At 39.4% G+C, this 13244-nt stretch overlaps 3 protein-coding genes and 1 non-coding gene across 6 annotated transcripts; 2 read left to right on the top strand and 2 right to left on the bottom strand.

Annotated features, from left to right (window-relative positions):
- Positions 1–1046: 1046 nt before the first annotated feature.
- Positions 1047–6915, bottom strand: hce2l2 (high choriolytic enzyme 2-like 2). The gene is made up of 9 exons (XM_087804300.1): positions 6829–6915; positions 4363–4420; positions 4249–4311; positions 4030–4185; positions 3844–3961; positions 2339–2517; positions 2191–2272; positions 1221–1345; positions 1047–1132 (listed from the first exon to the last, which is right to left on the bottom strand). Exons 1-9 carry the CDS (start codon positions 6883–6885, stop codon positions 1110–1112), a joined length of 861 nt encoding a protein of 286 aa, XP_087660426.1. The 5' UTR covers positions 6886–6915; the 3' UTR covers positions 1047–1109.
- On the bottom strand, positions 5586–5658 carry trnak-uuu (transfer RNA lysine (anticodon UUU)). Its single transcript has one exon. It is a non-coding gene; the product is annotated as a tRNA-Lys (tRNA).
- drc12 (dynein regulatory complex subunit 12 homolog) lies at positions 5904–6696 on the top strand. Its single transcript, XM_087804301.1, has 4 exons — positions 5904–6022; positions 6179–6316; positions 6389–6501; positions 6571–6696. The coding sequence occupies exons 1-4, from the start codon at positions 5904–5906 to the stop codon at positions 6636–6638; spliced, it is 438 nt and encodes a 145-aa protein (XP_087660427.1). The 3' UTR covers positions 6639–6696.
- A 130-nt stretch (positions 6916–7045) lies between the features above and the next one.
- Positions 7046–13221, top strand: ankzf1 (ankyrin repeat and zinc finger peptidyl tRNA hydrolase 1). Of its 3 annotated transcripts, none has more exons than XM_087803848.1 (16): positions 7046–7099; positions 7374–7511; positions 7590–7696; positions 7811–7913; positions 7977–8173; positions 8233–8342; positions 8409–8562; positions 9298–9520; positions 9587–9673; positions 9758–9931; positions 10912–10998; positions 11061–11337; positions 12069–12180; positions 12664–12831; positions 12900–12970; positions 13085–13221. In XM_087803848.1, exons 2-16 carry the CDS (start codon positions 7388–7390, stop codon positions 13209–13211), a joined length of 2121 nt encoding a protein of 706 aa, XP_087659974.1. In that variant the 5' UTR covers positions 7046–7099; positions 7374–7387; the 3' UTR covers positions 13212–13221. The 3 variants fall into 3 exon arrangements, with proteins under 3 accessions (XP_087659974.1, XP_087659975.1, XP_087659973.1); XM_087803849.1 differs by having other exon boundaries at positions 7584–7696; positions 9764–9931; XM_087803847.1 differs by having other exon boundaries at positions 7584–7696.
- The last annotated feature ends 23 nt before the right edge of the window (positions 13222–13244 follow it).

Here is a 13244-nt window from a genome sequence, read left to right as displayed (position 1 = left end):
AATATCAGCAGATTCTGGAGAACAATGTCCAGGAATCAGTAACAAAGTTGAAGTTGCGCCGGGGCTGGATCTTTCAACAAGACAATGATCCTAAACACTGCTCAAAATCTACTAAGGCGTTCATGCAGAGGAACAAGTATAACGTTCTGGAATCTCAGTCCCCAGACCTGAATATTATTGAAAATTTATGGTGTGATTTAAAGCGGGCGGTCCATGCTCGGAAACCATCAAACCTGACTGAACTGGACAGAATCTGTAAAAAAGAATGGTCCAAAATACCTTCCACCAGAATCCAGACCCTAATTGGAAGCTATAGGAAGTTTAGAGGCTGTTGTGTCTGAAGAAGGAGGATGCACAAGATATTGAGTAATTTTTCTTCTGTGATGCCTAAATGTACGCACATGCCTAATTTTGTTTAAATAATCTGCTTTCTGTAAATCATATAAACTTAATTTCACTTCTCAAATATCACTGTGTTTGTCTCCTATAAGATATATTTAACTGTTTTTTTTAATCCAAACAACCAATGATTTATAAAGGAAAATCATGAAAATGTACATGGGTGCCCAAACTTTTTCACACCGCTGTATGTATAATTACATTTATCCAACAAATTTGAATTTATTTCAAAATAAAGTTAAAAAAAAAACGATGCAAGTCCTGTGATACGTATATTTTGGGGAGAATTGTATCTTTCTTTATTTTTAAATGGAAAAAAACCCAGGAAGAATAATATAATTTGGACAAATTGATTAGTCAAGGGTCATTTTTTTATTCATTAAACAACATATAAAATGAAAGATCGTTATCTTGCATTTTAAATGTTGTCATGTTTAATTCGGTTGTTTCAAAAGCCATAAATAATGCACACAGGTCAATAAGATCTAGATAAAAAATAATATCAACTGTAACAAGAATATAAAGAAAAGTCATTAGTTTTGAGAACGTGTGAGGAAACCAGAGTTCCTTTAATTTAAAGTTCTTACTGAGGGAGAACTCATACATCATCCTGATAATATATATGATGAACATATCACGACCAAAAGGAATTTGAAATAATCTTTATTGATCATTTGACAGACAATGATTATTTGGTGACTTCGCTCCATTTACAGCGTTGGTTCCAAGAAACCTGAAAACAAAATTGAATTCATTTAAAATCTAAAACATTCCATCCTTTGGTCCAAACGTTCATCTGGTTCTGTTGACGTCGCACTGACCGCAGTTATAAAGCTTGTTGATTTTCATCTTGTCCACCAGGCTGAGGGTCGTCGCTTGACCCAGCTTCACGTTCTTGTTGTTTTTGGGAACGATGGTGGGCTCGCCATCCTCAGAGTAGGCGTACCTGGAGATGTAGATGAAGTTCAACTTGATCTGGTGGCGACTTTTAAGAGATTTTAATTCCCTGGGTAATTGAATTTGACGCACCTTAACTTATACCAAGTTAAAAGATCAACGTTGTGCTTCTACTTGAGCAGATTGATCATTTAAATAGTAATGGTGTGTATTTGCAGGAATCTGATGATACTAACGTATCAAAATACAGGGGCAACAATACTATATATATTGTGATACTGTAGGTACAAGTATATATTTGTAGTATTGTCGAGTACTTGACTCTGGTGTTGCAGAATTTACAGACCACATGACTCTTGACTACGTTGTAACTGCTTTCATTTGTTTTTAAACCAAAATATGTCCAAACATCAGCTTTAAAAGCTGTTGGAGTCCACTGTATCCTCTCGTCCTCAGTACTCGCCAGGATCTAGCTGTAAAGGACTAAATAATTGCAATCTAGCGGCTGTTAAGTTAAATTGAGAAGAAAAAGAAAAAATATCCAAAGCTGTGGATGTTATTTATAAATTAAAATATATATATATTTTTTTCTACACACTTTATTGAAATACATACTATAAAAGTATGATTAAAAAATAAAACAAGATTTAGGGGCAAAAAATACATGTAAATAAAATAATAAATAATAATAAATATTATTCAAATTATTGTTATTATTTTGAATATCAATACAATGCATTTGAACATGGTATCTTGACACAATATAGTGATATTTAAGTGTTTTGTTTCTTTCTCACACCCCTTTATACTAAGAAAGTCACATGATTAACGAGTTTTTTTATTAATCTCTCCACCTCTGCTTACAGTCCAGTCCAATTTGGAGTCGGTACTTACATTCCAAAGTGCATGATGGAGCCATAATCGTACGGCAGATCAAGATTGTTGGTCTTGAATTTCTCAAAGTTCCTGATGCGATCTGTGTGAAAATGTAAGAAAAAACATGTTGGTGTCTTGACAGGTAAACACAAAAGTTTATCATCACCTCTCCAGATGTTGGGCCACATGATGGTGACGTATTTGTCTCGGTCCAGCCTCGACTGCTCGTGGACGAACCCCAGCGTGTGCATGAACTCGTGAGAAATCACTCCGACCTTCATGCAGTCAGGGTTGTTCAGAGACACCGTCTGTTTGCCGCCCCGGGAGCCCAGGTATGACCAACACCTGTCAGACACCATGAGAGAGACTGTGGTCAGTGGGGAGGAGGAGGTGGAGGAGGATGAGGAGTAAGAGGAGGAATAAAAGGGGGAGGAAGAGGCAGAGAACGAAAAGTAGGACAAAGAGGCGTAAAAGTGAAGGAAAATGAAAAGGAAGGGGAAAATAAGCAGGAGGAAGAGGCAGAGGAGGAGAAACAGGAGGAGGAAAAGGAGTAAGAGGTGGAAAAGAAGAAGATTAAGGATAGAGGAGGAAGACGAAGAATAAAAGAAGGAGAAAGAATAGGAGGAGGAAGAGGAGGATAAGCAACAGGATGGGTAATAGGAGGAGAATAAAATGTAAGTGGCGTTTTCGTAGTAGGAGGAGGAGAAAAAGGAGCAGGGGGGAAAAGGAGAAGTTAGAGGAGAAATAATAGGAGAAAGAAAGGGAAGACAAAGAGGAAAAGAGGGAGTAGAAGGAGAGAGGAGAAGAGAGAGGAGAAGTAACAAGATGGATAATAGGAGGAGAATAAAATGAAAGGAGATTATGAGTAGGAGGAGAAAAGAGAGGAGGAAGAGGAGAAGGAGGAAATGAGATGTTGGAGAAATAATGGGAGGATAAGGAAAATGAGGACAAAGAGGCAAAAGAAAAAAAGGAGGAGAAAAAGCATGAGAAAGGGAGAAAGAGGAGAAGAAATAATAGGAAAAGTAGTTGGTAGAGGAGGAGGACGAGGAGTAAGAGCAGGAGGAGATGTAGGAGGAGGAGAAGGGGGAAAAGAAGGAGAAGTTAGAGGAGAAATAATAGAAGGAAAAGGAGGACAAAGAGAAAGAAAAGCAGAACGAAAAGCATGAGAAATAAGAGGAGGAAAAGCAGGAGAAAGTGAGAAAGAAGAGAAGAAATTGAAGGAAAATGAGTTGGTAGAAGAGGAGGACGAGGAGTAAAAGAAGGAGAAAGAAGAGGAGGAACAGGATGGATAATAGGAGGATAATAAAACTGAAGAGGAAATTATGAATAGGAGGAGAAAAGAGAGGAGGAAGAGGAGAATGAGGAAAATGAGGAGAAGTTGGAGAAATAATTGGAGGGCAAAGGGAAAGAAAAGGAGGAGGAAAAGCAAGAGAAAGGGAGAAGAAATAGTAGGAAAGGGATTTGGTAGAGGACGAAGACGAGGATAAAAGTAGGAGAAAGAGGAGGAGGAGATGTAGGAGGAGGAAGAGGGGTTAGAGGAGAAATAATAGAAGCGGGAGGACAAAGAGGCAAAGAGAAAAAAAAGGAGGAAAAGCAGGAGACAGGGAGAAAGAGGAGAAGAAAAATAAGAAAAGGAGGTGTAGAGGAGGAGAGGAGTTGTGCAGCTCTCACCCTGATCGAGGCTGGATGTCGACGTAGTCGCGCTGGTGAGTCCGTGGAACAAACCTGACACAAGTTCCCTTCTCGATGTTTTCCATCCCTTTCTGTATGATCTTCTTGTCCATTTCAGCTGGTTTTTTTTTCAAGAATCACAGATGAATCTCTGAGCAGAAACAAGACGACGACGACAGGACGTACAGTACGCTTCCGCCATGCTGTAAGCAACGTAGACGTGTCCGTCCACAGACTTGTTCCACAGGCAGCTGCGAGCGAAACACACCCGGGCTCGTCTTCCCGTGGAAACAGCGATGTCTCCCTCGCGGAGGGTGGAGGTGCCCTCCACGATCTGTGACGCTGAGCGAGGGACAACTCAGGAAAATATATCTGTTTTGTTTCAGGAGAAGATGAGCCGCGTACCTTGCATGTTGTTGGTGTTTATGATCTCATCCATCACCGTCAGAGGAAGGTGCTCTTCGTTCTCTTAAAGTTGGAGTCAGTAGGGAAAGTAAGTGAGATGATACTTTTAATTACCTTTGTATCCTCTTGGTGCCGCCATCCTGGGAGCCCATCTGGGTGTGAACACGAATTTCTGCACCAAAAAAAGACGAGAAATTGAGATAATCTGGTTAAAATATTAAGGTAAAAAAAAAATCACCTGAGCTTGTGTGGTCGAGAGGCAGGCGAGGAGCGCACACACCAGGATAATGTGCTCCATTGTTGCCAGTCAAAAGTGACACTGAACCCGCGGTAACGTCCACCTTTATACGCGCCCGCCGTCAGCGTGACCCCGGAATAATAGCCGTCATTACCTCGGGCCTGGATTACAGGGTTGTTGTTGTTATTTACCCCGCGAGCGGTTGGCTGTAATTCTCAAATTAGTTGGATTATTTCGCAAACAACAACTCTCACAGGACGATAATGTAAGGTATGCTGTAGAACTAATAACAGCCGGGAGTCAATGACTGGATTTAAATGAAATGATGATTGTTTAGCTACAGTTCCAGGGAGATTTCAGGGCTTAAGCGGGTGTGAAACAAACACCCGCCAGTCCAGCGACGCCCTCCTGAAGTGGCGACAACAACTTGCATTTAAAAACGAGACTAAATCTGCCAATTATATATATTATTAAAAAAAAATCTAACAGCCATAAAACCTTGATCCGAATGTAATGTATTGGTAGTAAGAATATATTTTATAAATCATGCAATTGAGTCATATTATGAAAGTTTTTTTGCACTTTTTGTGATCAGAATCATAAACTTTTATCGCCAGTGTTGTAAACGCAACATGGGAATAGTTTTTGTTGTCGTGGCATTACACAATAAATGACACAACACAACAAAAGCAATCGAAAAACTTTAAATATATATTTAAGTGTAGTCATGACGCATGTATTTATGTCACAACTATACATATTAACATTTACTCATCTTTACCAAGGACATGAACAAAGTCGTATATTGATTTAGCACATATTTTATAAGCTATTAAAACTAAATTCAATTTTTGCATTATAAATATTATATTATATACTATACAATTTTAAATATAAAATATTTTATTTTGAAGTAATTCAACTGGAAAAACATCTTAACACAAAATATTTCAAATGAGGATTTCATAAAAGGCACATAAAGAACACGAAGGAGATTCCTGTGTTATAAAGCCTCGAAAAAAATGAATTTTCTCCGGGAATAAACATTTTGTTTAATCTTGTCTGACTCAACATCTAAAAGGAAAAACAAAAACATCGCCGCCCGAACAGGGACTTGAACCCTGGACCCTCAGATTAAAAGTCTGATGCTCTACCGACTGAGCTATCCGGGCTCTGCAGCACGACATGTCAGATGACATAGAAAACTTTGAGGTGTGTTTTGATAAAATTCTTTACATTCTTTACATATTTTATTAACAAGATATTCAACAAAACGCGCGTTTACAGTCCCTGATGCTTCCGTATGTGGATGAAGAATTGAATTGGGCGCTGCAGATCGCTACAAATAGTTCTCTGGCGCCATCTCGTGGCTATTTAACGTCGGTTTCATACAGAGTTCCACCGAAGCAGGTCCTCCATGAACATGAAGCCTCTCTTAGCAACTGAAGAACTTCAACGTGCTCTGGACGAAAGCAGATTAAAAGTGAAGACACTGATGGAGAGAAGACGACAAGTGCAAGAAGAAGTCACTCAAATGTAACTTCATTTTGTTCATGACACCAACAATAGTGTTATTCTTGTCTCAATATTTATTATTTTAACATTGAAAGGGAGATAAAAACTGCAACAAAAAAAAGAATAGTTGTGTTTCACCATATTTCTGCGGTTTTTGTGGCTTTTCTCTCCTTTTAGATCCGAGGAAACCAAGAAGAGGGTGAATCTGATGAAGGACAACATGGAGGTTGTCAACCTTCTGCAGCAGCTGGGTCTCCAGCTTCAAGAGGAGAAGGATCTCACTGCCCAACTGAGTGTCCAAAGCTCTACTAAAAGGTATTTATTTATATATTTTAAGTATGATAAAAGACACAAACATTTTGTTTTTCTTGGGGCTTTAAACAAAAGGAGGAATTTACAAGAACGTCACGATAGTGTCGCAAACAAGGTGCAGAGACTCACGACTGAAATATCCGAGGTGGAACAACAACTGTCACGATTAAAGGAGAATTCTTTGGCTGGTGATTTATACTTTTTAATCCTTAAAATATTATAATTCCTCATTTAATATCGTTTTTTTTTGCAAACAGCAACACCTGCACTGATGAGAGAAGCTGCTGTCAAACCGAAGAGAGGTCGACGCAAAGTGATGACGTAATATTTTACGCGATCTCAATTTTTACTTGTTTATATACAATAAAGTTCAGTTGTTTTAAGTGTTGTTGGGTTTTTTTGTTTCTTCCGTGTAAAATCACAACAGCGTGTGGTAGAATGTGAATAGAAAACAAGTCATTTATAGCCTTATAATCTAAATTAAACGTTGAATTAAACACAATAAAATACATTACCGTGCTTGCTGCTCGGGTTTGATATTTGCCGTTTCTATCTGGTTCTTTTGGCGTCATTTAAGACGATCTATTTTAACATGTGTTGCATGAAAGTTTGTCGACATTGAAATAAAAAAAAACTTTGTTGGGTCATCACGTTCTAACGACTTGCTATTTAACTCCCGGTCGCTAGAGGGCGGTAGATACTACTACTGCATGTAGTCACTGCAGTTCTACTTAAGAGAATAAATCCTTCCATGGTGTGTTGTCAGCACTGTTGGAGTTATTAACGGTAAGATATGATCATTTCTTGTACTTTGTCGATTCTATAACCTTATAAATTAGCTTCGTTTTGTCACTATAAATGTTTGAATTCAGTGCTGGGTGTACAATATGAAATACACGTGTTTATAAAAGTTCTTATCAGTTTACCTTCATGACAATTTTTCCTCTGAATGTTAAGCAATATAAAACAAATACTTAATACGCAGGTTTCTTTCCGAACTTGTTTTTTTTTTTGTTAGAAATCCTGTGTTGTAGAAAAATCCTGTGTTGTCATTTTTCAGGAGAGGGTCAAGTGATGACGTCAGGGGTTGACCTCCGGTCCGTTTTCGATTTCTCCTCTCATGACGAGGCCTTGACTGGACTGAGAGAAGTAGACTTTGCTCAAAAGTATGGTGCTGAACCAGCGCCCACCGCAGAAGGTATGTGTGTGTCTGGTTTTAAAATTCTGAAGATGGCTGATCATCGTGCGCTGAACCCATGTGTCTTATCAGAACCAGTCGACCCAGATGATAACCATGAGCCAGAGAGCATTGTGGTCCGAGAGGTGTCGGACAGGATGGTTTGTTCGGCCTGTCAAACCTCGTTCATCAGTCGAGAAGAGCAGGTGAGCGGCTGGAAACATCCTCGCAAACTTAAGTCAAACAATGTGTCACAAAAACTACGTTATTCACTCTTAAACATGAGTTTTTAAGAGTGTTTTTCTTTTACTGCTTTCCAGCTGGAACACTACAAACTGGACTGGCACCGGTTCAACTTGAGACTTAAATTATCAGGATTGACTCCAGTCACGGCTGAAGAATTTGAGAAGAAAAGTGGCGCTGGTGAGAAAAGTTATCATCCAAAAACGAATAATGTGCGATTTATGAATTGTTTTCACTTCAAAGGCGATATGTCGAGTATATCTGGCTCAGAGTCTGACTCAAACGAGGAAGATTCAGAAGACGATCAGAGAGAATTAAGTAACACGGTGGAGGATGAAGAATCTGAGAACAGATGGAGTGGACGTCTTTCCAGTAAGGTGTTTTTCCTCAACTCGGCAGGACAATACTTCTCCGTCCACAGGTGCATCCTTCATGGAAAGGTAAGTCGTCTCCTTCACGTCATACTGAGGATCATATCGACTTATTTAGTTTCTTTCAGCCAGTTGGGCAGCAGGACCTGGTATTGTCTCTGAAGTCCATAAGCAAGAACACTGTATGGATCGTTCTCATGACCGGTGGTGGACATTTTGCTGGTGCAGTGTTTCAGGGGTGAGTTTAGAGTTTAAGATTGTCGCCTTCAAATGTGACATTTTTTTTTCTCTGGTTGTGTTTCAGAAAAGAAGTGGTTGAGCATAAAACATTTCACAGATACACCGTGCGTGCGAAGAGGGGCACGGCTCAAGGACTGAAGGATTCTCAGAACCGGAGTCACGCGCCGAAGTCTGCAGGAGCCGCCCTGAGACGCTACAATGAAGCCGCATTAGTCAAAGTCAGAATTTTTTTTTTTCCTTATAATGATTTCTTGTCTTTTAATCATGCAATGATTGAATGAATAAAATCAAATCAATACACTTAAATATCACCATGTCCCCCCTAATACCATCAATATTCAACAGGACTTTTTTTTAAATATAGTTCTTATTGTTGTAAATTTTATTTTATATATTTTTTTTATCTTTAATATTGTGGTTTTATGGTGTACATTTCATTGAAAGAGCATATAGAAATGAAACTAAACAAAAATCGTTTTTTTTTCATTATTTACATAATCATTTACATCTACAATCATTTAACATGCAAACATTTAAAGCTTTTGTTCATTTTTGCTTTGCAATTAAACATCATCATCAGTCATTACGTTCCTCCGGAGCGGAACGTTGATTTCTTGAAATATCCAGGCAATGACTAAGGACGAGAGGATACAGTCGACTCCAGCTGCTTTTAAAGCTGATGTTTGAACATATTTTGTTTTCAAAACAAATAAAATCAGTTGCGACTTTGTACTGTTAAATTTGCAATCAAGTAGATGGACACTAATACAAATATATCCTTGTTCCTACAGTATTGCAATATATCGTATCATTGCCCCTGTATTGTCGTATCGCCAGATTTTTGCAAATAAACACATCTACAACAGCAATGAGACCCTAGTTCTCGATCAATGAAGATTTATTTACAGGAGTTTCAAACAGAAATCATTCTAACATTTCCTCACTCTTCACAGGAAATTCAGGATCTTCTGGCGAGCTGGTCTACTCACCTCAGTCAGGCTTCCGCTATCTTCATTCGTTCCCCGAGCTACAACAAAATCATGTTCTTCGGGGGCAAAACTGCACCGCTTGACAAGAAGGATCCCAGGATCAGGTCTATTCCATTTGCCACTCGCAGAGCAACCTTTCGTGAACTTCGACGGGTCCATGATGTGCTTTCCAACGTTCAAGTTTATGGTAAGATGACGCGGCGATCTTAAACACCCCCTTGTTGACGATAAAACCGTCAATATTCTGATGCAGGAAAAGATACAGACTTTGCTGCCCTCTGTAATGTACCAAAGAAAGAAAAGAGAAAGATACTGAAAATGAAGATCACTGAAGAAAAAGGTGAGTTTACAACCTTTTCCTCATTGTTGTCTCAGACTTCACACCCTAATATTGCCTTCATCGATTCTAATGTGAATTTAAAAGATACAGAGGTGAACTTGGTGAGCTCGGAAGAAGAAGAGGAAGAAGAGGGGGAGATCCAACTAGAAATGGTGGAGACTACTCTGGGGACTCTGGACCTGAGGGAGTCTGAAATCTACTTTGGCCGAACTAAAAAAAGGAGGAGAAAAAGGAAGGAGAATCAAAAGGATAAGGAGAGTAGGTACTAAGATGTTACTTGTGACACCCAAACTATCCTTTTGCGAGTTATAAATATGTATACAGTGTATATATATGTTACTTTTTTTAAAAAGTAATTTTGTATTTGATAAAGACATGTCTCTTGTTCAACACTGTAGAAAACTGACCAGAAACTGTTTCCTTCAACTGAGAAAAATCTCTAAACTTAGGAAAATGTTGTCACAACATGATCTGGAGCTTGTAATCCATGCGTTTGTTTCTTCTCGTCTGGACTATTGTAACAGTTTGTTTTCATGTCTTAACAAGAAGGAGCTGTCTCGCCTGCAGTTGATTCAGAACTCTGCAGCGAGAATTCTGACCCGCTCTAGTAGAAGAACTCACATTTCTCCGATCCTTAAAACTCTTCACTGGCTTCCAGTTTCTTTCAGGATCAACTTTAAAATTCTGGTTCTTACTTTCAGAGCTATTCATGGTCAGGCTCCTCCTTACATCACTGATCTGATCCAGCCTTACACCCCAGCTCGGTCTCTGAGGTCTGTGGATCAGAATCTACTTATGGTTCCTCGCACACGGCTCAGGACCAGAGGAGAGAAATCTTTTCAGGCTGTTGCTCCTAAGCTTTGGAACAATCTTCCTCTCTCTTTGCACTTGATGGATCTACTGACTCCTTTAAGAAACATCTTAAGACGTTTCTATTTGTGCAGGCTTTTCCTTGAATTTCTCGAACTCCTGTGTTGTTCTCGGTGTTGTCTTGATCTTTGAAGTATGTACTGTTTTGAGTATTGTTTTGATTGTTAAAGCGCTTTGTGACCCTGGTCTCGAAAAGCGCTATATAAATAAATATTACTTACTTACTTACTTACTTTTAAATTAAAAGCAAAAAAAGTAATTTCTTTTAAATAAAAATATTTTATTGTCACCAGGTCATTTTTTACTCATTCATGCTCGTCACACAGAAACTGCTGCGAACTTGCCTTAAACTCAAACTTTTTTGTCAGATGATTTTGATATGGATGAGGAAAATAAGTCTGCAGCACCAGGAGTTCTTCCAGCCAACAAGAGCCAGGATGAAGAACCAGTGAACGGTGAGCAAGGCACGTGATTCCTATGAAGTTTTTCAAACTGAAACCAATATTTTCTACTTTAGAAACAGGCGATGAGTCAAAAGAGTTCGGCCTGAGAGACTCGCTTTTCACAGCCTGTAAGGTCGGCGATGTGGAGCTCCTGCGTGGACTGCTCAGTCAGTCGGAGGAGGAGAACCGGGAGCAGACTGGGGGCGACGATGCTCATCCTGCAAGTCTTCTGACGCTCCTGAACAAACCCGTCGACTCGTCGGGGTTCACTTTTCTGCACGTTGCCGCGGCAGCCGCTCAGAAGTCGGTGGTTCAGCTTCTGCTGGAGACTGGAGCAGATCCTACCCTTAGGTACAGTCAGTCAGAGGGACACGTAGAAATGTTCAATTGTTTCAATGTGAATTTTGCTCTTTGCTTTCATGCTCTGGTGAGGCATATCAACCTTACGTCTGCTGATTCAACTGCTTTTTACTTTCATATATGTAGTTACATTTGTGGCCACTTGAGGGGGACAGAGTGGTGGACAATTAAATTTCATCAGTGGCAACGTCTTATACAGTGGCTGTAAATAAAGTTTACCTTTTATCATTTTAAATGATAAATGGGTAAATATTTTTTTTAGTTAAGTTTTAAGTATCTTTATATAATGTACACGTATTGATTTTGAGGGGCAAGAATTGAAATCGCTTAAATAATTTTAGTTAGTGATTTGAGTTGGGCCTTGTGATAAAGGGTGTCCCTCTAGCGGCCGGAAGTGAAATTGCAACACAAAACTAAGCAAATACTGTGAATTTTTGCATGTTCTTTTTAAATTTTAAAATAGTTTTCTTTCATATTATACACAGTTTACTGAAATATAAAGGAACTATGATAACAATGAAATATGTTCTCAAAGCAATACAAATGCAGATGTTGAATGTTGGTACAGTATCAGGAAAACAAATATTGCAATATTTCAGTGTATCGAGTATGTTTTCTTACACCTCTACTCATTATGCCTCATCATCCCGTCAATATTAGATGGAACCTATGTGTGGCTGTCATTGGACGTATGACACATTGTATCCTCCCTGCTTTTCCAGAAACAACAAAGGACAAACCCCTTTTGTCGTAGCACCTGATAAAGAAACGAGAAACATCTTCCGTAAATACCGCGGTGATAATCCTGACAGATACGACTACAACAAGGCTCAGGTGAGAAATCACGGTTGTATATGGTCGAGTGTGTGAGGGGCCGTCAAGCTGGAAAAGGCCTATATATAGACCAAGACTTTTAATAACAGTAAAACTAATAAGATGTAAGGTAAAACTTTATCGATCCCTCAGGAACTAATAAGATGTATTCGGCTTCCAAGAATAAGAAAGACAATATCACCTTAGAAATGACAGTAATATACATTTTAATAAAAACAATTTTGTTCAGTCCACAAATAAGAAGTGGTAAAAGAATTTGGCCCCTTGTATGATGTCCCAGACTTTAAAAAATAATCATTGTATGTTATATTTATAATAATAAGAAATAAAAAAATTTCTACATAAACATTTTTTTTAGCTTCTCTCTGACCTCATGAGGTCTGTATAGTGATGTCAAAGTGGCCCTTAAAAGTGGCCCTCAAGCTACACACCCTTAAGCTACACTTCGAAGAGTTCAGTTATTCCAAAGAGTGACCTCTTCAGGTGCCGGAGCCGCTTACAGCCGGAACGGAGTCCAAGAAGGCCGAGAAGAAGAAGGCTCAGAAGGCTCAGAAAAAGCAGCGAGAAAAAGAGCAGAAGGAGGAGAAGATGAAGCAAGAGGCGGAGGCGGAGGAGAAGAAGAGGTTCGCTTCACTCTCTGACCGAGAAAAGGTTTGTATCTTTTTTTTTTACGTTCAGTCGTAGTTGCTGCAGAGTCTCTGAAACAAACCTTTCTTCAGAGGGCTCTGGCAGCAGAGAGGAGACTGGCCGAGCAGGCGACTTCGACGGGAGTCAGCGTTTCAAATTTCACGTAAGTGGAGTCAGTTTGAACTGATTATGAAAATATTATCAATCTTAACAATTATACAGAGAATTCCCCGTTAAAGACAGTTTTGTAACTAACAATTTTCTCTCTTGCCACTAGGAGGTGCTGGTCGTGTGGCGAGTCCCTGCTAGGGAAGGTCCCCTTCAAGTACTTGGACTTCTCCTTCTGCACCCCCCGCTGTGTCCAGGCACATCGGAAAAGCAACGCTCCCGCAGGAAAAGGCTGACGCGAGCACACAATAGTCCGAAGGAAACGTCCC

The sequence above is a fragment of the Callionymus lyra genome, chromosome 12, assembly GCF_982586985.1.
Source record: "Callionymus lyra chromosome 12, fCalLyr1.hap1.1, whole genome shotgun sequence".
Lineage (NCBI taxonomy): Eukaryota > Metazoa > Chordata > Actinopteri > Syngnathiformes > Callionymidae > Callionymus > Callionymus lyra.
Note: the sequence above shows the minus strand (reverse complement) of the source record. Positions and strands in the feature narration are given on the sequence as shown.